The sequence below is a fragment of the Myotis myotis genome, unplaced genomic scaffold (assembly GCF_014108235.1).
Source record: "Myotis myotis isolate mMyoMyo1 unplaced genomic scaffold, mMyoMyo1.p scaffold_m19_p_19, whole genome shotgun sequence".
Lineage (NCBI taxonomy): Eukaryota > Metazoa > Chordata > Mammalia > Chiroptera > Vespertilionidae > Myotis > Myotis myotis.
In genome coordinates, this window is record NW_023416323.1 from 25,917,053 (window position 1) to 25,940,269 (window position 23,217).

General features: G+C 46.6%; 1 protein-coding gene across 3 annotated transcripts; it reads left to right on the forward strand.

The window, feature by feature from the left end:
* The first annotated feature begins 3,735 nt into the window (after window positions 1-3,735).
* LOC118674026 (pyruvate dehydrogenase phosphatase regulatory subunit, mitochondrial-like) lies at window positions 3,736-22,391 on the forward strand. Of its 3 annotated transcripts, XR_004973561.1 has the most exons (7): window positions 3,736-3,887; window positions 13,026-13,312; window positions 14,907-15,040; window positions 17,387-17,522; window positions 18,336-18,457; window positions 19,372-19,564; window positions 22,315-22,391. XR_004973561.1 is itself a non-coding variant. In XM_036345177.1 (6 exons), the coding sequence occupies exons 2-5, from the start codon at window positions 13,089-13,091 to the stop codon at window positions 19,381-19,383; spliced, it is 492 nt and encodes a 163-aa protein (XP_036201070.1). In that variant the 5' UTR covers window positions 3,736-3,887; window positions 13,026-13,088; the 3' UTR covers window positions 19,384-19,564; window positions 22,315-22,391. The 3 variants fall into 3 exon arrangements, 2 of the variants coding, with proteins under 2 accessions (XP_036201070.1, XP_036201071.1); XM_036345177.1 differs by lacking the exon at window positions 17,387-17,522; XM_036345178.1 differs by lacking the exons at window positions 3,736-3,887; window positions 17,387-17,522 and adding an exon at window positions 4,347-4,883.
* The last annotated feature ends 826 nt before the right edge of the window (window positions 22,392-23,217 follow it).

The window sequence follows — 23,217 nt, forward strand, 5'->3', positions numbered from 1 at the left end:
ATTTTACCAAAAGAGAAAAAACACCTTTAAATAAACATCGAACTCTAGCTAATGCTACATAAGCAGAATTATTTGGGGCTGGTTGGCGGGTGGGGCGGGGTGGTGGTCATCTTCCATTATGGAGGAGAAAGCGCCTAACATGAATCTTGCCACAAATAACCATTATACACTTTGGATAAAATACAGAAAACCACCACCTGAGAGCTCTGGAGGCTGAACAAAAGCAGGCAGTTTGGGATTATCTCCTCTCAGGGGAGATTTGATTAGTCTGACATAGGTTTGTAATTAACCCTGACATCCTGCACACCCTAGGAGGGGCCTGTGAACCCAGGAAACCTTAATTCATACGCCACAGCGCCACCTACTGGTCAGTTGATATGGCCAAAGGCATTAAATCCTATTTGATCACTAGGGCCTTAGCCCCATTTCACAGATGAGCTTTTGCTTTCCACTTTTTCCAATTCATTTGATAACCTAAAACTAAACAATGCCTTTCAAAATGAGAGGCAACAAACATTTCTTTAAATAAAATTTTTTTAAATAAAAAAGAATAACTATTTGGGATACACTGATTCAGGCAGACGCTCTAAGTTTTCTTTTTAGGAAGCAAAGGCAATGTGTATTTACGAGAAGGGGAAGGGGAATAATTACATCAATAGATGACAGGAATTTTTATTGGTGCAGATAACATAACAGTGATATTCATTCTAAATAATGTCTTAAATTTACAGTCCACTAGTCTTAATGACTGCTTTCTTGTTATGCTTGCAAATAAATATTTGGAAAACAAGGTTACTTTAGGCCCAGTCCAAAGGTTACTTTGCCCTCTTTTAACATTCCAAGTTTTGTTTTGTTAATCCTCACCTGAGGATATTTTTTTCCATTGGTTTTTAGAGAGAGTGGAAGAGAGGGAGGAAAGGAGAGGGAGAGAGAGAAACATTGATGTGAGAGAGATACAGTGATTGGTTGTCTCCCACATATACCCCAGGGTCAGGATCAAACCTGCAACCCAGGTACATGCCCTTGACCGGGAATTATACCTGTGACTCTTCGGTGCATGGGCAGACATGCTAACCACCTAGCCACACTGAGCTTTGAGACATAAGACATGCCATGTAGTTCCTCTAGCATGACAGGATGTCAAATCCAGTGGCAACAGTGGTAACTTAAGAAGGAACAGAGGCTTTCTCTCTCCACCCAGGCCACCACTGCATAATGCCTGTATCTACTTTATCTAGGTTTCCAAATTCTCTTTTACACTCGGTAACACAAGTTTTTTTTAAAATATATTTTTATTGATTTCAGAGAGGAAGGGAGAGGGAGAGATAGAAACATCAATGATGAGAGAGAATCACTGATTGGTTGCCTCCTGCACACCCCCTATTGGGGATTGAGCCCGCAACCCAGGCATATGCCCTTGCCTGGAATTGAACCTGGGACCCTTCAGTCTGCAGGCCGATGCTCTCTCCACTGAGCCATACTGGCTAGGGCAACACAAGTTTTATATATTATGTCTATCTTTTGTGATGGCAAACACATACAGATGAATATTTCATGGACGTGGTAAGAGTAATTAAAGTGTTTATTCATTTATAAACCTGGTAATATGAAAAGAAAAACTTAACTGAAATCCAGCTTGATAATACCGTGTTCTTGGAGGCAGAAAGGCTCGGTCACCCTGTGCCTGTCACCAGGGCCCTTGAGAGAAGATCCCGTTTACCTACGTGCCTCAAATGGCTTCAGGACCACATGCTAACGCTACACACCAAAGGGACAGGAAGGGGCGGGACAGACTGCACAGTTATAGATGTGGATAGTGAGCTAATGCACTTGACAGTCATTGCAGTGGCGCTTTGACACATCCTGAGAGTTGACCGGAGAGGAAGGTGTGAGTGTGCTGCTGGGGAACCTCACTGAGACGAGCTGGGGCAGCCTCTACCCACACCCACCTGCTCTGGGGAAGGAGAGGTGAGCGGGTGAGGGAACCCTCAGCCTGAAATGGAGTTACCTTTGCCTCCCTCCTGTCTCCACCCACCACGGGACACTCTGGAGTGTAAGGCACGAGAACTGGCGTGGAGAAAAGATGTGCTCCAAGCCCCAGTTCTTGGTGTGCAAAGCGATTCCTGGCTTAGATCTTTTGAAACAGGTGCTAAAAATATCCTTCCCACCTCTCCTAATTTCTGTCCTTAAGAGACAGAAAAGAGAAGGCAGAAGGATTGCAAAGGATAAAAATAACTACATCTAAATACCATGAGAAAAATGGCCGAGAAATGTGTACTTTTGCTCTGGGAAGTCAAGAATCACCCAAGGAATAATTCTGACATTTTATGGAAAAAGAAAAGCCTAAAACACTCATCTTCTTGAAAAAAACAGAGCACTGGTGCTTATGGGAGCCTACAAAGTACAAGTGAACAATGACAAGGAAAGGAGCTTTTGGCCTTAGCATTTTAAAGCGGAGGCACAAAAGGTGACAGGCGAGGAAGCAGGCAGAAATCCATACAGCTTGTTCACAGCCTTCTGCATGCAAACAGAATGTAATTAGCACATGAAATATCACTTCATTTCACCCACCATTTCCTACAGCCAGGTTTTCCCCAGATTCCTGTGCATGGAAATGGCATGGGCCAGATGACTGATTCATCAAGAAAACCTGTGAAGTTCTTTTTTACTGAAATGGCCACATCTGGGCATCAGGAAAGGCTTCCCGAAGAATATACCTCAGATTTGTAAGCTTAACACCTCTTCTTTTTTGGGGGTCCAGGTAGGTGACCCCAAGCTTTAAGTCTTTAGCTAAAGTGCATATAAAGTATGCAGGTTGTGGGCTGGCATGGTACGCAGGGGTCCTGGAACTGTACTGCCACTCCCTAAAGGCAGAAGCCCTGTTTCTTGTGCACTGCTGAACCCTACCTCCCAACAGCGCACCTGGCCGCAAGATGACATCGATAAAACAAGACTGGCTTGCGGGGAGATGGGCTTGACTCCAAAGCACTGAACTTGTGTGTATGGCCCAATACTCAGGGTCAGCTACCCATTCAGTCAAGCTGCTTAGGTTCAGTGGATAGAGCATCAGCCTGCGGATTGAAGAGTCCTGGGTTCGATTCTGGTCAAAGGCACAAGCCCAGGTTGCAGGCTCCATCCCTAATTGGGGGCGTGCAGGAGGCAGCCGATCAGTGATTCTCTCTCATCGTTGATGTTTCTCTCTCCCCCTCCTTTCCTCTCTAAAATCAATAAAATATATTAAATAAATAAATAAAATGCGGCCTGGAACTCGGGTCCTCTGATCCTGCCTTCCAGGGAGTCAGCACATCCAACCAGATTTCCGATCAGCTCAGCTAGAGCCTCGCCCTGGAAGACCCGAAAGACTTCCAAGAAAAAAGGCGACTGTCAGTCCAAGAAGCCTCTTTAACGTCTTGGATTAGAGTGGTTTGGGGTTCCAGACCCACGAGGGGCCAGACCTATACACACCCTCGAGGGTGGAGAGAACCCCGCCACCTCGGCCGTCCGGGTTGCACTTGCAGAAATTAACAGCGTCTGAGGCTGCGGTTCCAAAGCGGCCTGGAGAGGAGACGCCTCCAAACCGCCTTCACCTGGGCTGAGGCAGAGGCCGGGCACAGCGAGGCGCAACAAGCCCACGTGCAGGGGCGGGGCCGCGGCGGTGACGTCATGGCGCGCGTGCGCGGGGGAGGTCACGCGCGGCGTCCCCTCGCTCGGGGCCGTAAAGCGCGGAAGGTCGCGGCCCGCTTCCCAGGAACCCCTCACGCCCTCTGCCCCACCCCCTCCCGTTCCCGGCCCCCCACCCCCTTCCCGGCCCCGAACCGGTGACCGTGGAGGCCGCTGCCGGTCCCCCGCCGGGTGCTGCTGAGCGCGGAGCCCGTGGGGCCCGTGAGGTGAGGAGACGGCGGCGGGCGCTCAGACGTCCCCGTCCGCGCGGCCTGAGCCCCCGGGACCCCGGCGCCCCTCTTTCCGCTCTGGTCTGGCTCAGGGCCGTTCCCCGCGGCCCCTCGTTTCCCGTCGGTTCTGCCGGGTTCTCCCGGGAAGCCGCGGGCCCAGGCGAGAGTGGTCCGCCTGGTCTCGCTCGGTCTCCGCGGCGGCGCTCGGGCCGGCGGAGCTTGTCCCGGCCTCGGGGACCCGGCAGCGGCTGCCGCGCACCCGCTCCCCGCGTGCGGGGTGACCTCGCTGCTGGCTCCCCGCCTCGGGCTCGCACAGCCCGCAGCGCAGAGGAGGCGTCCCGCCCGGTCTCCCCGCTGCAGGTGGCGGCGTGGTCCCGCGTGGGACGTGCGGTCCCCTGGGCTTGGCTCGCAGGTCGGACTCCGCAGCGCCCTGCGGGGCAGGCACCTGGGGACGCCGAGGCCGGGCGGCCGCTCCTGTCGGCCCCTCGGGTCTGATGCGGGTGGCACTCGGGTTTGATCCCTGAATCTTCAAGTCCATGTTGCCCAGGCCTGTGAGCCGGCGCTGGGGAGGCAGCGGGCTCGGAGATGGGGTGAGGCGGCCCAAGGGGCACCCTTTTCCGGTGCCAGGGATTTATACTAATTTCTTAAACGTGCTGATCACCTGGCACACTCGTTTGAAAAACACAGCACCCTGAACCAGGAGGCTCAGACCCTCCGGGGTGTGTGTGTGTGTGTGTGTGTGTCCGTCCGTCCGTCCGTCCGTCCGTCCCAGGTGTGGGAAATGCCCGCCCTCCGCGGGGCCCGCAGCGCCGTGTACGCGAGGCTGTGTCCCAGGAACAGCTCCGGGGGGTTGGAGCTCCCTGGCTCCTCTGGCTCTTGTTGGTGTGAGCAGATCTGAACCAGCCCAGCACTGAAGTTGTTTAGCAGAAATTACTCCTCTCAGCAGAAAATATTATACAGTTAGTTTATATTGTAGGGTAACTTATTTTAAAGGTGAGTATATGTTTTATTTACCTTCAGTTTCTTCTCTACTGGCCTTACCTCCTTTGCTATCAAGCTTTCCTACCAAACCTACTAGAATAGACTCTGGTACCTTCCTTTCCTCACAGTCGTATCCACTCTAAATAAATTTTTATTTTCACCTCATTACTGACTTGTTTTTGTAATTTTTTTTTGTTTTTTAAACATATTTTTATTGATTTCAGAGAGGAGGGGAGAGGGAGAGAGAGAGAAACAGCAGTGATGACAGAATCATTGATGGGCTGCCTCCTGCACGCCCCACACTGGGGATCAAGCCCGAAACCCGGGCTTGTACCCTGACGGGGAATCGAACCCTGACCTCCTGGTTCGTAGGTGGACACTCAACCACTGAGCCACACTGGCTGGGCACTGACTTGTGTGTTTTTTTAACAGACCCACGAGGGACAAGACCTGTACATACCCTCGAGGGTGGAGAGAACCCCGCCTCCCACACTCCAGCGGGGCTGCCGCCACCTGGGCCGTCCGGGTTGCACTTGCAAAAATTAACAGCGTCTGAGGCTGCGGTTCCAAAGGGGCCTGGAGAGGAGACGCCTCCAAACCGCCCTCACCTGGGCTGAAGCAGAGGCGGGCCCAGCGAGGCCCAACAAGCCCCACCTGTATATTATATTAGTTTCGGATTAGACATGTAACTAAGTTATTACCCCAATAAGTCTAGTACCCATGTGATACCATGCATAGTTATTACAATATTATTGACTATATTCCTTGTGCTGTACTTTACATCCCTGTGACAATCTTTATTATTGGCAATTTGTACTTCTTAATCACTTTCCCTTTTTATTTACTTTTTTTAATATATTTTATTGACTTTTTACAGAGAGGAAGGAAGAGAGATAGAGAGTTAGAAACATCGATGACAGAGAAACATCGATCAGCTGCCTCCTGCACACCTCCTACTGGGGATATGCCTGCAACCAAGGTACATGCCCTTGACCGGAATCGAACCTGGGACCTTTCAGTCTGCAGACCGACGCTCTATCCGCTGAGCCAAACCGGTTTTGGCCACTTTCCCTTTTTAAAAAAATATATTTTTATTGATTTCAGAGAGGAAGGGCCAGAGGGAGAGATAGAAACATCAATGATGAGAGGGAATCATTGATTGGCTGCCCCACGCTGGGACTTGAGCCCGCAACCCAGGCCTGGGCCCTTGACTGTAATTGAACCTGGGCCCCTTCATTCCGTAGGCCCACGCTCTAACCACTGAGCACCCAGCCAGGGCAATCACCTTCCCTTTTTTACCCATCCTCCTCTCCCCTCCCCCAACCTTTCTGCCATCTGGCAACTATCCATTTGTATCTATGAGTTTATTTCTGCTTTATTTTTGTAGGTTCCATATATAAGTGAAATCATATGGTATTTGATGTCTGACTTACTTTACTTAGCATAATGTCCTCTAGGTCCATTCATGTTGCAATGACAAGATCTCATTTTTTTTAATCCACTTACCTATTGATGGACACTTGGGTTGCTTCCATATCTTGGCTATTGCAAATAATGCTGCAGTGAACATGGGGGGGGGGACATATATCTTTTCAAATTAGTATTTGGGATTTCTTTGTATAAATACCCCAAAGTGGAATTGTTGGGTAATCTGGTAGTTCTAGTTTCAAATTTTTGAGGACCTTCCATACTGTTTCCCATTGTGGCTGCACCAAGTTACAAGCCCACCAACAGTACAGGAGGGTTCCCTTTTCTCCACATCCTGGCCAAAACTTGTTTGTTGTTTTATTGATTATTGCCTTTCTGGCATGTGAAGTGATATCTATTTGCGGTTTTAATTTGCATTTCCCTGATGATTAGTGATGTTGAGCATCTTCCCATATGCCTTTTGGCCAGCTGTATGTCCTCTTTGGAGGAATGTCTATTGAGGTCCTCTGCCCATTTTTAAATCAGATTGTTTGTTTTGTTCTTTTTGGTGTTAAGTTGTGTAAGTCCCTTATGTATTTTGGATAGTAACCCTTTATCAGATGGATCATAAATATCTTCTCTTAATCAGTAGGGTGTCTTTTCATTTTGTTGATGGTTTCTTTTGCTGTGCTAAAACATTTTCATTCGCAGTAGTCCCATGTGTTTATTTTCTCTTTTATTTCCCTTGCCTGAGGAGACATATTTAAAAACATACTATTAAGCCCTGGCTGGTTTGGCTCAGTGGATAAGAGTGTCGGCCTGCAAAGTGAAGGGTCCTGGGTTCGACTCCGGTCAAGGGCACATGCTCAGGTTGCAGGCTCAATCCCTAGTGTGGGGTGTTTAGGAGGCAGCTGACCAATGATTCTTTCATTGATGTTTCTCTCTCTCTCTCCCTCTCCCTTCCTCTGAAATCAATAAAAATATATTTTAAAAAATCAATCTATATTGTTGAAAGTATTACATATGTCTCCTTCCCCCCCCCCCCCATTGACTCCTTCTACCCCTCCCTCATCCCCCACCCCAGGCCTTCACCACCCTATTGTCTGTGTCCATGGGTTATGCATATATGCATACAAGTTCTTTGATTGATCTCTTCCTACCCACCCACCTCCACCTTATTGCTGAGATTCCATAGTCTGTTCCATGCTTCTATGTCTCTGGATCTCTTTTGTTCATCAGTTTATTTTGTTCATTATATTCCACATATGAGTGAGATCATGTGATACTTGTCTTTCTCTGACTGGCTTATTTCACTTAGCATAACATGCTCCAGGTCCCTCCATGCTGTCTCAAAGGGTAAGGGATCCTTATTTTTTACTGATGCATAGTATTTCATGGTATAAATGTACCACTGCTTTTTGAATCACTTATCTACTGATGGGCACTTGGGCTGTTTCCAGATCTTAGCTACTGTAAATTGTGCTGCTATGAACATAGGGGCATACGTTCTTTCTGATTGGTGTTTTGGGTTTCTTAGGATATATTCCTAGAAGTGGGATTACTGGGTCAAATGACAGTTCCATATTTAATTTTTTTGCGGAAACTCCATACTGTTTTCCATAATGGCTGCACCAGTCTGTATTCCCACTAGCAGTGTATTAGGGTTCCCTTTTCTCCACGTCCTCGCCAGTACTTGTCATTTGTTGATTTGTTGATGGTAGCCATTCTGACAGGTGTGAGGTGATACCTCATTGTCATTTTAATTTGCATCTCTGATCATCAGTGATTTTGAGCACTTTTCAATGTGTCTTGGCCATCTGTACACTTTGGAGAAGTGTCCATGTAGGTCCTTTGTCCATTTTTTAGTTGAATTATCTTCCTTTTGTTAAGTTGTATGACTTCCTTATATACTTTGGATATTAACCCTTTATCAGATATATCATTGCCAAATATGTTCTCCCATACAGTGGGCTCCCTTTTCATTTTGTTGATGGTTTCATTTGCTGTGCAGAAGCTTTTATGATGCAGTGCCTTTTGTTTATTTTTTCTTTAGTTTCCTTTGCCCTAGAAGATGTATTCGTAAATATATTGTTTCAAGAGGTGCCCGAGATTTTGCTGCCTATAGTTTCTTCTATGATTTTTATGGTTTCCTGACTTACATTTAAGTCTCTTATCCATTTTGGGTTTAATTCTTGTGTAGGGTGTAAGTTGGTGGGTCTAGTTTCCTTTTTTGCATGTACCTATCCAGTTTTCCCAACACCATTTATGGAAGAGACTGTCTATGCTCCATTGTATGTTCTTGCCTCCTTTGTCAAATATTAATTGAGCATAGTGGCTTGGGTCGATTACTGGGTTCTCTGTCCTGTTCCATTGATCTACCAGTATATGCGTGTTCTTGTGTCAGTACCAGGCTGTTTTGAGTACAGTGGCTTTGTAGTAAACTTGATATCTGGTATTGTGATCCCTTCAACTTTGTTCTTTTTCAAGATTGCTGCGGCTATTCAGGATCTTTTTTGATTCCATATAAATTTTTGGAGTATTTGCTCTAGATCTGTAAAATATGTCATTGGTTTTTTTAAAATATATTTTTATTGATTTCAGAGAGGAAAGGAGAGGGAGAGAGAGATAGAAGCAGCAATGATGAGAGATAGCATTGATCAGCTGCCTCCTGCATGCCCCACACTGGGGATCGAGCCTGCAATTCAGGCATGTGCCCTTGACTAGAATCGAACCCAGGACCCTTCAGTCCACAGGCTGACGCTCTGTCCACTGAGCCAAATCAGCTAGGACTGTCATTGGTATTTTAATAGGGATTGTATTGAATCTGTAGATTGCTTTGGATAGTATGGACATTTTAATGATGTTTAATCCTACCAATCCATGAGCACGGTATATTCTTCCACCTGTTTATATCTTTCTCTCTCTCTTTTTTTTTTTCAATGTGCTATACTTTTTTGAGTATAAGTCTTTTACCTCCTTGGTTAGGTTTATTCCTACGTACCTTAATTTTTTGTTGGCAATGGTAAGTAGAATTGTTTATTTAATTTCTCTTTCTGAGAATTCATTATTGGTGTATAAAAATGCCATCAATTTCTGGGTGTTAATTTTGTATCCTGCTATATTGCTAAATTCATTTATTAAATCTAATAGCTTTTTGAGTTTTCTATGTACAATATCATGTCATCTGCGGATAATGAGAGTTTTACTTCCTACATTACAATTTGGATGCCTTTTATTCCTTCTTTTTGTCTGATCACCGTAAGTAGGAATTCCAGTACTATGTTGACAAAGAGTGGTGAAAGCGGGCATCCCTTTCTTGTTCCTGTTCTTAGGGGCAGTAGTTTTAGTTTTTGCCCATTGAGTATGATGCTGGCTGTAGGTTTGTCATATGTGGCATTTATTATGTTGAAATATCCCTCTATTCCCACTTTGCTAAGAATTTTTATCAAAAATGGGTGTTGGATTTCGTTGAATGCTTTTTCTGTGTCTATTGATAGGATCATGTGATTTTTGTCTTTCAATTTGTTTATGTGATATATCATGCTTATTGATTTGGGAATATTGTACCAGCTTTGCATCTCTGGAATAAATGCCATTTGATCATGGTGCATGATATTTTTAATATATTGCTGGGTCTGATTTGCTAATGTTTTGTTGAGGATTTTAGCATCTATGTTCATCAAGGATATTGGCCTGTAGTTCTTTTTCTTTGTCGTGTCTTTATCTGGTTTTAGAATTAGGATAATGCTGGTCTCATAAAAAGAACTTGGAAGGGTTCCTTCCTCTTGGACTTTTTGGAATAGTTTGAAGAGGATAGGTGTTAGTTGTGAAATATTCTTAACAGCTCCCATCTTTAAAAAAAACAACCAGCCGGAACCGGTTTGGCTCAGTGGATAGAGCGTCGGCTTGCGGACTGAAAGGTCCCGGGTTCGATTCCGGTCAAGGGCATGTACCTGGGTTGCGGGCACATCCCCAGTAGGAGATGTGCAGGAGGCAGCTGATCGATGTTTCTCTCTCATCGATGTTTCTAACTCTCTATCTCTCTCCCTTCCTCTCTGTAAAAAAATCAATAAAATATATTTAAAAAAACAAAAACAAAACAAAAAAACAACCAGCTAGGCTCTAGCCAGTTTGGTTCAGTGGATACAGCATTGGCCTGCGGACTGAGGGTTTGATTCTGGTCAAGGGCACATGTCCAGGTTGCAGGCTCCATCCCCAGTGGGAGGCGCGCAGGAAGCAGCCGATCAATGATTTTCTCTCATCATTGATGTTTCTGTCTCTCCCTCTCCCTTCCTCTCTGAAATCAATAAAAATATTTTTAAAAAAATAAACCACCGCCAAGGCCGGTTTGGCTCAGTGGATAGAGCATTGGCCTGCGGACTGAAAGGTCCCAGGTTCGATTCCGGTCAAGGGCATGTACCTGGGTTGCGGGCACATCCCCAGTGGGAGGTGTGCAGGAGGCAGCTGATCGATGTTTCTCTCTCATTGATGTTTCTAACTTTCTATCTCTCTCCCTTCCTCTCTGTAAAAAATTAATAAAATATATTTTTAAAAAAATAAAAAAATAAACCACCACCACCAACAAAAAAACCCCAGCTAGCCCAGCCAGAGTGTTTCAGTGGATGAGCATTCACCTGTGAACCAGGAAGTCCCTGTCAGGGCACATGCCTGGTTGTGGGCTCAGTCCCCAGTGTGGGGCATGCAGGAGGCCACCAGTGATTCTCATCATTATGTTTCTATCTCTCTCTCCCTCTCCCTTCTCTCTGAAATTAATAAAAATATATTTTAAGCCCTAGCTGGTTTGGCTCAATGGATAGAGCCTGCGGACTGAAGGGTCCCAGGTTCGATTTCGGCCAAGGGTACATGCCTGGCTTGTGGGCTCGATCCCCAGTAGGGGGCGTGCAAGAGGCAGCCAATCAATGATTCCCTCTCATAATTGATGTTTCTATCTCTCTCTTCCTCTCCCTTCCTCTCTAAAATCAATAAAATATATTGGGGAAAGAAGAATTAAAAAATATATGTATATATTTTAACACACAAGTAAAAAACCAGCTAGCCGTCTCTGGCCAGTGTGATTCAGTTGCTTGGGTGGTGTCCCAAGCACTGTGGTGGGGGAGGCAGGGCCGTGCAAGAAGCAGCTGATCAGTGTTACTCTCTCACATCCATGTTTCTTGCTTTTCCCTTCCTCTCTCTCCAAAAATCAGTAAACTATTCTGCACAAAACAGCCAGCTAACCTTGCTGTACCCCACATTCTCCCCACGCTTCTGCTCTGCTTTTCTGCTCCCCATAAGAGCAAACTGTAAGAGTTGTCCCCACTCCCACATCTCGCTTATTTCCAATTTGCTCTTGTCTGTATTTCCTACCTTCCTCTCCCTGAAAATGTTCCTCTTGAGGACATCAGGGCCTCCGAGCTGTCAGATCCCAGTGGACACTCTGCCACCTGCCCCACCCTCACCACTGTCTGTAGTTCCCACTTTTTGGAACACTTCCCTCTCTTGGCTTCTGTTTTACCTCTGTCTGGTTTTCCTTCTACCTTACTAACAATTGCTCCTTCTTCTTTAGCCACTTGCCTTTGTCTGTACACTCTGATTCTGCCACTGCGTCCCGTCCTGTCTCTAGTCTTGTCTTTCTCTTCTCAGTCTGAATGCTGGGGAGCCTCAGAGTTCTTGTTCCTCGAAATGTTAGGGCTTTCACCACCGTGCGTATGCTAATGACTCCCAGCCTACTTCCCATTTCAGACTTGTGTATCCAGCTGCTGCTTACTGTTTCCACGTGGATGCAGATGGGTATATTGTACTTAACTCTAAAAGTTGAACGTTCAAATGTATTCTCTTTCTCTTTGTCTCTCTCTTACCCTCAGCATCCCAGCTTCATTCCCTGTTCCTTCCTGCTCCTTCACACTATAGTGAGTGGCCCCAGTTGCTTAACTCAGACACATAGGCATCGTCCGAAATTCTCCCTCTTTGCATGTACATCCAGTTTGTTGGCAAGTAAGTTCTGTCATTTTTACTTCCAAAACGGTCTAGTCATGTCTCTGACTCCACTGCCCCCTCCTTGTCTAAGCCACCATGACGTCCCCTGGAATACGGCTATAGTTTACCAACCCATCCCTGCTGTTCCTCTCATTCTGCAATCCAGTCTCCACCATGGAGCCACACTGATCTTGGAAAATAGATCAGATCATTTCGTTCTCTCCTTTAGTATTTTCCTGGGCACTTGGAATAAAATCCCCACATCCAAGGGCGGTGTGTAGTGGCTTTCTGCCTGCCTCCAGTTTTCCCTTAGATCCTGGCCCGCTTGCTCCTCACGCTGGGGTCAGGCTGGCGTCCTCTCTGTGCTTGGGCTCATCAAGGTCTGTCTCCCGTCAGGGCCGCAGACACTTGTTCCTCGGTCTGGAACACGCTGGTAGCTGCTTCCATTTTGTCCATCACGTCTTTTCACAATGTCACCTTCTCTCCTGACCACGGTATTAAAATTAGTTACTCTTTGTGACTTGCTTTGTTTATTGCCGCCACTTTCGCATACACACTCACACAGTCTCATCCTCTCTCAGATGTAAGTTACTAAAGGCTGGGACCTCCTCGTTATTGCTCGCTGCTGTATCGAAGTTAGCACAATGTATGGGACTCAGTCAGTCTTCACCTACTTGCTAAATGAACAACGATTGTTTTTATTTCATCCTCTTTTCTCACGAATCGTATGCACTCAGCACAGTAGAATGAAATATGTTTGGTTTTTCTGTCTAGGTCAAGTGCTTGGGAACTCCTCCTGACTGAGTGAGCGCACGCCTCCCATTGCTGACAGACGTGATGTTTTACCGGTTGCTATCGGTGGTCCAAAGACAAAGAACCAGCCGAGGATGGCAGAACTGGCCCTCAGCCAGAAGCGGTGCATCAGCGGCCGAGGCGCATTCTGTCGCCCTGCCTGCCCAGGCGCAGGTGGTCATCTGTGGCGGGGGAATCATGGGCACATCCGTGGCCTATCACCTGTCCAAGATGGGGTGGAAGGACATTGTCCTTTTGGAGCAGGGCAGGTAAGGATCCACTGGGCATGACTCCCTCCTTCCCTCTCCTCCTTGTGGTGATCCTGTCTCACCACTAGCTAATCAGTGTTGCTAGGAGCATGAGAAGAATCACAGGTGGAAATCCTGTACTGGGCTTTGGTGATGCTTAAAACTCATGTTTCCTGGTTTTGGAGAGCTGGCAGAGTCCCGCAAACCAAGTGTCTGAAGCATGTGTTTATTCACGTTCAGAGCACATCTTGGCATCTGTTCTCCTTCTCATAGTCAGGCAGCAACACAAATCCTGGGGCCAAGAGCTCCCTCTAGGATTCAGAATGAAATTGCCTGCATCCTGCTCTATTTGTTTTTGTTTTTCATTTAAGTAACTAGTTTTGAAAGAGTTTTAGATTTACAGAACAGTTTAGAAGACAGGAGGAAGTTCCCCTAACTTACCTCCAGTTTTACTTGTTATTAACATCCCAGTATTAATGTTACTGTCTCACTAATGAACCAACATTGACACGTTATTGTTAACTATAGTTCATAGTGATTTTGTGTGTATTTTAAAAATATCTTTATTGATTTCAGAGAGAAAGGAAGAGGGAGAGAGAGATAGAAACATCAGTGATGAGAGAGAATCATTGATTGGCTGCCTCCTGCATGCCCCACACTGGAGTTCGAGCCCGTAACCTGGGCATGAGCCCTGACTGGGAATCGAACCATGACCTCTTGGTTCACAGGTCGATGCTCAACCACCGAGCCACGTGAGCCAGGCAGTTCATAGATTTTTTGAAATTCTTCATTTTACCACTAGTATTCTTATCTGTTTCAGGCTTTTGACTATAACAAATTGGACATTTAAAGGAATTTATTATTTCTTGAAAGGCAGTAGATTCACATGAGTCAGAATAGAAAATTCTGTAAGTGTCCAGGGAAAATTTCTCCCCCATCTCTGACCTCTGGCCTCAAGTTTACCTCACTGGAGGCAAGTTAAGTTCCTGGTGTATTGATCCAGATGCTTTCTCCACATAGAAACATACGTGTGTTCGTCAGGTACTGGTGTAAATGGGTGTTCATTCATTTATACAAGCAGTAGCATTCCTTACTGTTCCTTGCCTTTTCTCAATAGGATTATTCCACATTATAGCATATAAACTTTCTCATTCCCTTTTTTAAAAAAATGTTTTTAATTTTTTGGTTGTTGTTGTTAATCTTTAGTTGAGGGCATTTTTCCATTGATTTTAGGGAGAGTGGAAGAGAGGGAAAGACGGAGAGAAACATCTATGTGAGAGAGATACATCAATTGGTTGCCTCCTGCACCAGGACCCCAGGCTGGGGAGGAGCCTGCAACCAAGGTACTTGCCCTTGACCGGAATTGAACCCGGAACCTTTTGGTCTGCAGGCTGACTCTCCACTGAGCCAAACCGGGTAGGGCACTCATTCCTTTTTCATGGCTGTATAGTATCCCACTGTGTAGGTGAACTCCAAAATTTCAAATCAGTGTCATGTCGACGCATATGTAGGTGTTTCCATCTTTCGACAGACAGAACAGTGCTGCAGTTGGGACTTGAATTGGCTGCATTCATAGGTATGAGTCCACCTAACAGCCTTGTGATCCATCCTACAGGCTGGCTGCTGGCTCTACGAGGTTCTGTGCAGGCATCATAAGCACTGCCAGGCACTTGGGCATTGAGCAGAAGATGGCAGACTATTCAAACAAACTGTACCAGCAGCTAGAGCAAGAAACAGGGATCCAAACAGGTAAGCAGGGGTCTGCCATTTTCTGCTGTGCCCATCCCCAGACTCTGTTCCTGGGACTGTGTGTGGTCCCCAGGAGCTGGCCTGGTGAGTGGTCATTCAGACCTGAGTTGTAGTTTGGGCTCTGCCACTAGTCAGAGTATTACTTTGGGCAAGTCATTTTGCTTATGAGTTGTCTTTGTTTCCCTATTTTTATTTTATTTTAAAAATGTTTTATTGATTTCAGAGAGGGAGGGAGAGGGAGAGATAAAACATCAATGATGAAAGAGGGTCACTGATTGGATACCTCCTGCACACCCCCTACTAGGGATTGAACCCACAACCCTGGCATGTGCCAAGACCAGGAATTGAACCTTGACCTCCTGGTTCATGGGTTGAATGATCAACCACTGAGCCATACCAGCCAAGCTTTGTTTTCCTGTTTTTAAAATGAGGAGATTCAATCATCATTCCAGATCCTTTTCAGAAGCTGTAATTCTTGTGATATTAAGGTTTTCCTGGGCCATTTCCTATATATTTCACTTGAAGTGTAGTAAGTGGCAGCATTGGCTCCACAGGGGGAGGAGGAGGAATTTAAGTTAGGTGCTTGGGCTGAGACCGGTTTGGCTCAGTGGATAGAGCCTCGGCCTGCAGACTGAGAGGTCCCAGGTTCGATTCCGGTCAAGGGCATGTGCCTGGGTTGCGGGCATATCCCCAGTGGGAGATGTGCGGGAGGCAGCTGGTCGATGGTTCTCTCTCATCGATGTTTCTAACTCTCTATCTCTCTATCTCTCTCCCTTCCTCTCTGTAAAAAATCAATAAAATATATTTAAAAAAAAAAAAAAAAGGTGCTTGGAAGCTAAATCAGAGTTTGACCCATTGAAGTACCAGTCACTAGTAAGGATGTTCCTGACTCTACAGCGTTCACACGTTTCTCCTTACCTGTGTAATTTGGGGAGAAGGACTAGCTAGGTAGCTCTGGAGTGAGTAGGAACTGTCCCAGGAAGAGGAGGACCCATCTACACGATGGTCCCATACGATCGAAAGCAGAAAGAATGGCTGTCAGTTTGTTGTAAGGTGACGGATTAGCAGAAGCCCAGCCTGGAGCCTGCTGTGGTGGCTGATGAGACTGTGGTGAGCGCACTAATCGTGAGTGGGTAGCGAGGCCCAGTGATGAAATTCCAGACACTTGCCTATGTCAGGGTCGTTCGTTTGAAGACATTGCATAAAATGAATCAGATAATTCGAGACTAATCCTGACAGAGGGTGGTAGCTTTTCTTTTGCCAGCTGCAGGGCTCTGCCATGTGATCAGTAGCAGATTATTCAAACAATAGCCTAAGCACAGTGTGTGGTTTACCTCGCCAGCCCTTTTAGAAATCATGTGACCGCTGACAACATTTTCATTAGGGAAAGGGAGACTTGAAATTTTGATCACAAGTAAGGGTTTATCACATTTCCATTTTATATAGTTCATACTGTCAAGAAGTGTAACCTCATTTGTAAATTGTAGAGGAAGACTGATTGTCTAGTAACTAGGATTTGATAGCCGTGGAAGGAGAGAGATGCCGCGAGAGGATCCAGGGGCCTGGAAGAAGAGGCTGTGTATTCTCGGGCACATGGCAGGGCCAGGCCTGGGTGAGACCAGTATGCATCCTGGGTGGCCCTGCAGTCAGCGCTGAGTGGGTGCCCCTCACACGGTGTGCCCCGGGCGCCTGGACCCCATGGTGTCATTGCACTTGGCCAGGCCTCCTGTTGAAGGGCAGGGCTCTCCAGTGGACGTGGTAAGAGTGCTTCCTGCTGCCGCACAGTCTCTGGCTTTTACTAGGGAAGATGCTGCTACAGGCAGGACAGGCAGGAAGCAGTCCCTTCGTTGGGTTTAATGATGGCAACAGGTACTTGAATCAGACATTAACTGGGTTTGAGTCAGAATAGGGTCCACATAATGGGCTCCTGTTCCATTGGGCCAGATACTAGTGCATTGCCCGGCCTTGCATCACTCAGGTGGTGCGATTCCACAGGAAGCAGGGTTACAGGTGCTTTTCTGTAAAGTGAGTGAGCTTAGCTTGCTTTCTGGATCACCATCTGGAACCTTATAGGCGCGACTTCTCCTTGGTACTTGTGGGCAGCGAGGAAGCCAGGCAAGCGAGAGAAGGGGATCAGCCTCAGTCCCACGCCCGTGGTCGTTCACCAGTGGTGCAGGGAAAGGTGACGGGGCCCTGAGGAGGAGAGGCCTCCTGTCCCACGTTGTGCAGGTGCCTGCCATGGTCACTTCACTCATGGACTGCTGGTGGGTCATGAAATAAGGATGAAGTGACATACGTGCACCTAGATTTAAGGGGAGATATTATCTGCTTCTCCTCTGAAAACAGTCCATTTACTCGAGATGTTCGTTCACTACCTGCTAATCAGACTCAGCAGGTGACCCCGAGTCCTCATCCCCGACTGTGATGTTAGTGTCGGCAGTGCTTCAGTCTCAGTGTGACTTTTGTCAAGTGAACGAGAGAGGTAATGTAATGGCTTTTATAATCTTTGGAAAGTATTCCATATAGTCCTTGATCTTATAATAAGGGTCATTCTTTTATAGCTGAAGAAACCTAGATTCAGGGAGTTGAATTGTTTTTCCAAGTCAGTGATCATTCATTTATAAAAAATTTAGTGGGATAAAAGGAACATATATGCAGTGGTACTCTGCTCTATGTAATCTATGGTAGTGAGTAGAAAATGACTTCTGAACCTTTTTCTGAAATTCAAGCTGTGTTAGCCACAAGTCATTGGACTACTCTGGTAAACATACTATATTTAAACACCAATCTCTGAACTTTGAATCTCCAACCAGACATTCAGTGTGTTTAGTACCCTTCAGACTGCAGGGACTCCTTTCCCTCCTGAATTGAGAGGCTCCAAGGTTAGTACACACGTTGGGATTTAATCCACAGCTTGGATCATGTCCCGGGTTTGAGTGAACGAGGGGAGGAAACCTCAGTGTCCATGGTGTTATGCACTTTGAGTGAACTGATTCATCATGTGGGTAGATAGGATGTAAGCTGTCCTATTTGAACTTTTCTCCCCTGCACCTTTTATGATTCCTGGAATTGAACTGTGCACTGAATTCCCTTATTAAATTTTCCCGCCATTTTTAACCTTGGGAAAGTCTCATTTACAGTCTCAGGGTGTGGTCCTTAGGGGTGTTTTGTTTTTTAAAATTAAAGCTTTGACCTGGCCTTTTCAGTATTTCTCATGAGTTGAGAATCTGCTGCAGCTGCCTTAATTGTGGACCATCTGAGGGTCGATGCCCAACTCTTTCTTTACCTTGAACAGGTGTTCAGATCTATGACCGGACAAGTGTTGTTCATGTGATGATCAAAAAAGGTGAAGTTACTGGCGTGGAGACAGATAAAGGACAGATCGAATGCCAGTATTTTGTCAACTGTGCTGGTCAGGTAAGTTAGCAACAATAGCGGGATCTCTGGTTTTCTTATTTACCTTTTATCTTAAGATTATTTAGGGACAAAGTGAACCCATGTCAGGGGGCACTGTTTCCTGTGTGGCTGGAGCACTCCGTCGAGGAAACCTGCACTGCTCCTCCTGGGGGGCGTCGGTGGCCTCCTTCCTCCTCCCGCCGGTGACTGGTTTCCCTGTCCGGGCCCTGGAAGCACTTGTGCATTTACAAACATAAAAGATGCAAAAGGGTCTATATGAAGAGTTTCCCTCCCATCTTTAATATATTTTTAAAATATAGGTGTGGGCAAAAGTAGGTTTATAGTTATAATTCAAATAAGTACATAAGAATAAACTCTTGTGTTTTACATACTCACAACTGTAAACCTACTTTATTATGAGAAATATCAAACTTACCCACCAGCCAGCTCCAGTCTGGTGTCGTTGGTGACCACTGCCCCACTGGCCTACTCCCAGATGATGGACTCACCTTTAAACAGGTTGAGCATCTGTCCTTGCAGCCAAGCCAGCGTAGGGAACCTGCCCTTCATTGCATCTCCCTCCCTTGCAGCCATGCCAGCGTAGGGAACCTGCCCTTCATTGCATCTCCCTCGGGCACCCTGTGAGAGCTTTAGCACCGAGCCCTTCGAGACCCTTATCTGTAACGTGTGTGCTCTTCCATGGCTCCTCTCCTTCCCAGAGCATCTTCTTTGTCAGTCTGCATGCCAGGCACCTCGTAGGTGTGTTCCCTAATTCCAGCAAGGGCTCTGCTCTCTGATAAATGGCCCCGTTGCTGTTCTTAGAAAACCTCTTCCAGGTTTTATGAAAGGAGAGGGAGGAGTTAGGAAGTATGAGGAGTTGGAAGGTTTGAATTCCCTGAAGCTGAGGACTCTGTTTGGCTGTTTTTATTGCTCAGAGCCCCTGTTGAGCTCCCTCCTGCGTAGGATGCCAGACCTGGAGACACTGGAGATCATGAAGTTGGTCAATTGCCCCGAGACCTTCACACCAGACATGAGGTGCATCATGGGCGAGTCTCCTGTGGTTAAGGGCTACTTTGTCCTGGCAGGAATGAACTCTGCTGGCCTTTCGTTTGGTGGAGGAGCTGGAAGGTAAGTCTTTGTCACTCACACTCAGTTCACTGGGCTGCTTTTTCCCTAGAATGACTTGTTAACATACTAGATGGAAGTGTGTACCTTACTAAGAAGGAGGTACATGTAATTGGAGAGTATTTCCCTTAAAGCAGTCAGTTTGGGAGGCTTTCCTGACATTTCAGAAATGTCACTGCAAATTATTTCTGGAACTCCTTTTTTGGAGTCAGCCACTGAGCCTGTGGGATGTTCTATGTGTTGTAAAAAATGTTGGTCAATAATGAAACTGGACATTAAAGGAGGAGGTTTAGAAGATAAGATGAATTGTTACAGACCTGTTACCTATGGATTCCCAGATGCGGTTCCTCAGAGAGTAGTTGGATAAACAGAGTAAAAATAAAGTCCAGTGACTACATTCTGATGGTAGCTGAGTCTAGTGAAAGGTTGCTGGCTGCTTCTCTATCATCTTCTTCTCTTCCCACGGGTGTGACCAAGAATGCACACACGCCCTGTTTCCACATAAACATGGGCTCACGGGCACGTGAGGGACACATCAAGTGCCAGGCTTCTAGCGTGAAGTCAGTTGTAAGGCAGGATGTCGAGCCCAGTGACAGGCAGTCACTTCAGGAGGAACGGAGGCTTCTCTCTCCAGCCAGGCCGGCACTGCAGGGAGGGGACACAACGCCTGTACCTACTGCCCCTCCGTTTCCACATTCTGTTTTACACTTGGTAACACACGAATCAATGGCTTTACGTGTGATGTTGTCTTTTGTGATGGCAAACACATACAGATGAATATTTCACGGACATGGTAAGAGTAATTAAAGTGTCTGTTTATTCGTTTATAAACCTGGTAATATGAAAAGAAAAACTTAATTGAAGTCCGGCTTGATAGAAATACAGTGCACAACGTTGATACCGTGTTCATGGAGGCAGAAAGGCTTGGTCACCCTGTGCCTGTCACCAGGGCCCTTGAGAGAAGATCCCGTTTACCTAAGTGCCTCAGATGGCTTCAGGACCACATGCTAACGCTACACAACAAAGGGACAGGAAGGGGCGGGACAGACTGCACAGTTATAGATGCGGATAGTGAGCTAATGCACTCGACAGTCATTGCAGTGGCGCTTTGACACATCCTGAGAGTTGACCGGAGAGGAAGGTGTGAGTGTGCTGCTGGGGAACCTCACTGAGACGGGCTGGGGCAGCCTGTACCCACACCCACCTGCTCTGGGGAAGGAGAGGTGAGCGGGTGAGGGAACCCTCAGCCTGAAATGGAGTTACCTTTGCCTCCCTCCTGTCTCCACCCACCACAGGACACTCTGGAGTGTAAGGCACGAGAACTGGCGTGGAGAAAAGATGTGCTCCAAGCCCCAGTTCTTGGTGTGCAAAGCGATTCCTGGCTTAGATCTTTTGAAACAGGTGCTAAAAATATCCTTCCCACCTCTCCTAATTTTTGCACTTAAGAGGCAGAAGGATTGCAAAGGATAAAAATAGCTGCATCTAAATATCATGAGACAAATGGCCCATGAGAAATGTGTGATTCTCCAAGGACACTGTTCAGAAAACTCAAGAATCATATTATGAAGAAACAACTCTGGTGTGTAATGAACAAAGAGAAGGCAACACATACAAAAATAGTTCTCTTGTAAAATAGTGCATTTGTTAGTGATGAGGGGCTACGCATGTGAGCCCCACACTGACGATGAAGGAGCCTTACAACTCAGCACCTTACAGTGGAGGCAGGGGGAGGTGCTGACTGGCAGACCTACAGCTTACTCACAACTTACAGTTGGATGTCCTAGTTAATGCAGGAAACACTGTTTCACCTACCATTTCTTCCACTCAACTCTGCTTCTCCTGAACCCATGTGCCTGGAAATGATGTGTGAGATGAAAATTCTTTCCGCACAAGAAAATTTCCCCTATATCGTGTTGATAAAATGCTGCTTATATCAGAGTTTGTGAGGGACGGGAGGGGGAGGTAATAGGGGGAAAACCCCAGAAGGTTATTCTTTAGCATTAAGCACTGTTGACCAAACCTCTGCCTTAGATACTAGGGAGGATCCTTGCTGCCTACACTGCACAAGGAGCCACAGAGATAAAAATGAGCCTCACAGCTGACCCCTGAAAGCAGGCCAGTGAGCTTTCCTACTGGGCACAGCCTTCCAGGTCAGAACCAAGACCACAGGTCACAGAAGGGTCCCTCTTACCTGCCTCAGGTCCTGAAAGGATAGGGAAGACACTCAGATGTCCCAAGTGTCCGTGAGTCAGAAATCAGGGCAGGGAGTCCTCTCTTAATGACTGTGCTCTACTCCTGCAGAAATGGGATCTTTGGGCCAAAGTGAAGCAGATTAATCACTGGGCTAAGTGGTCTTTGGCCCTAGCCTGAATGGCATTGCTGAGATGTAGGGGTACAGGGACTCCCCGAAGAGCACTAGCACTGTGGTGGGAGTTGTTCCCTGTGCCTCCTGGAGCATGTCCTGCACATGCAGGGATGAGACTACATCACAAGTTAAAGGGCAGCAAACAGGTTATCCAAGTGGGTACCTTTTGTTCTTAAAACTTTCTTAATTAGCGTTTTTCTGACCTCAGTGACAGTATCACAGATAGGAATCTAATAACACGCTTCAATTTAAGGCCACGACCGTGGCAAGAAATAGGACAGACGCGTGCAGGAGGGGCTTAGAAGGTATCTCAAGGGAGGCGGCGCATGGGAGACTTGCAACCCCTGGGTCTTCATCTGTTTGAGGCTAACACACCTTGTGCTTTTAGGTTAAAGAAGATTCCCTCAACTGAATATGCTGACAAGATAGAAGAGCCGCGCCCCCCCCACCCCCCCCCTCCGCCCGCCGCTCCCCAAGAGGTGATGATGGATCCTTTTAGAGAAGAAAGTACCAACCATCTTAAAGTCCATCCCCCCAGTCACAGGAGTCCAAAACCCCACGAATCCCTAGAGAGAGGTAAGTTGTCACACAAGACAAACACTTGGGGCCTCACTGCCCCAGAGATGGAAATGACATACAAATTAGGTGTTGAGACTGTCATTTATGCTAGAGGTGGGAGTCAGTCAACCCCTTCAGATTTAGGACCAAATGGAGAAAGCTACCAGATTCACGCTGCCTGTATTGGAACAAAAAGAGACTTCAGGGATAAACTTTGATGTGCCCAAAACTAATGTGTGCTGCAGGGCACTCAATAAACAAGTGACGCCCTCTCCTGTGGACAAGAAGAAATTTATGCGTAACTAGAAAAGGTGATTTGGGAGTGGTGCAGAGCATGTAATACCTGTAGCCCTCTAGCACCTGTTTCCATCTTCTTGGGCCAGTCGGCTCCCTGCTGGTTACCTGCATTGGCACAGCTCCTGTTCTTCAGCGGGGCACACCTCTTTCTCCTCTGTGCCTAGGAGCAACATCTCTCACCCATTACATACACATTTGCACCAGAATAGCAAGGCCCGCCAAGCAATTCTAATCACATGCTCCCTTAACAAATCAACTAAGACCTCCTAAAAAGGTGGGCACTGGCTGGGGAAATGGCAAGACATGCCTAGAGGCAGACAGTCTGATTAAGGGGGTATAGCAGCCAGAGCAGGCTGGCACCTGGAGCACCTTCTTTATTAGACTTACAGACCTAGCAGAGCTAATGTGTCTACGATGTCAATACAACAAAGGCTGC

Excerpts from the sequence above, each read along its gene's own strand:
- LOC118674026 (XM_036345177.1), top strand. The coding sequence starts at position 13,089 with ATGTTTTACCGGTTGCTATCGGTGGTCCAAAGACAAAGAACCAGCCGA. Across the intron at positions 13,313-14,906 it reads GTCCTTTTGGAGCAGGGCAG|GCTGGCTGCTGGCTCTACGA; the intron begins GTAAGGATCCAC and ends TCCATCCTACAG. Across the intron at positions 15,041-18,335 it reads AGAAACAGGGATCCAAACAG|GTGTTCAGATCTATGACCGG; the intron begins GTAAGCAGGGGT and ends TACCTTGAACAG.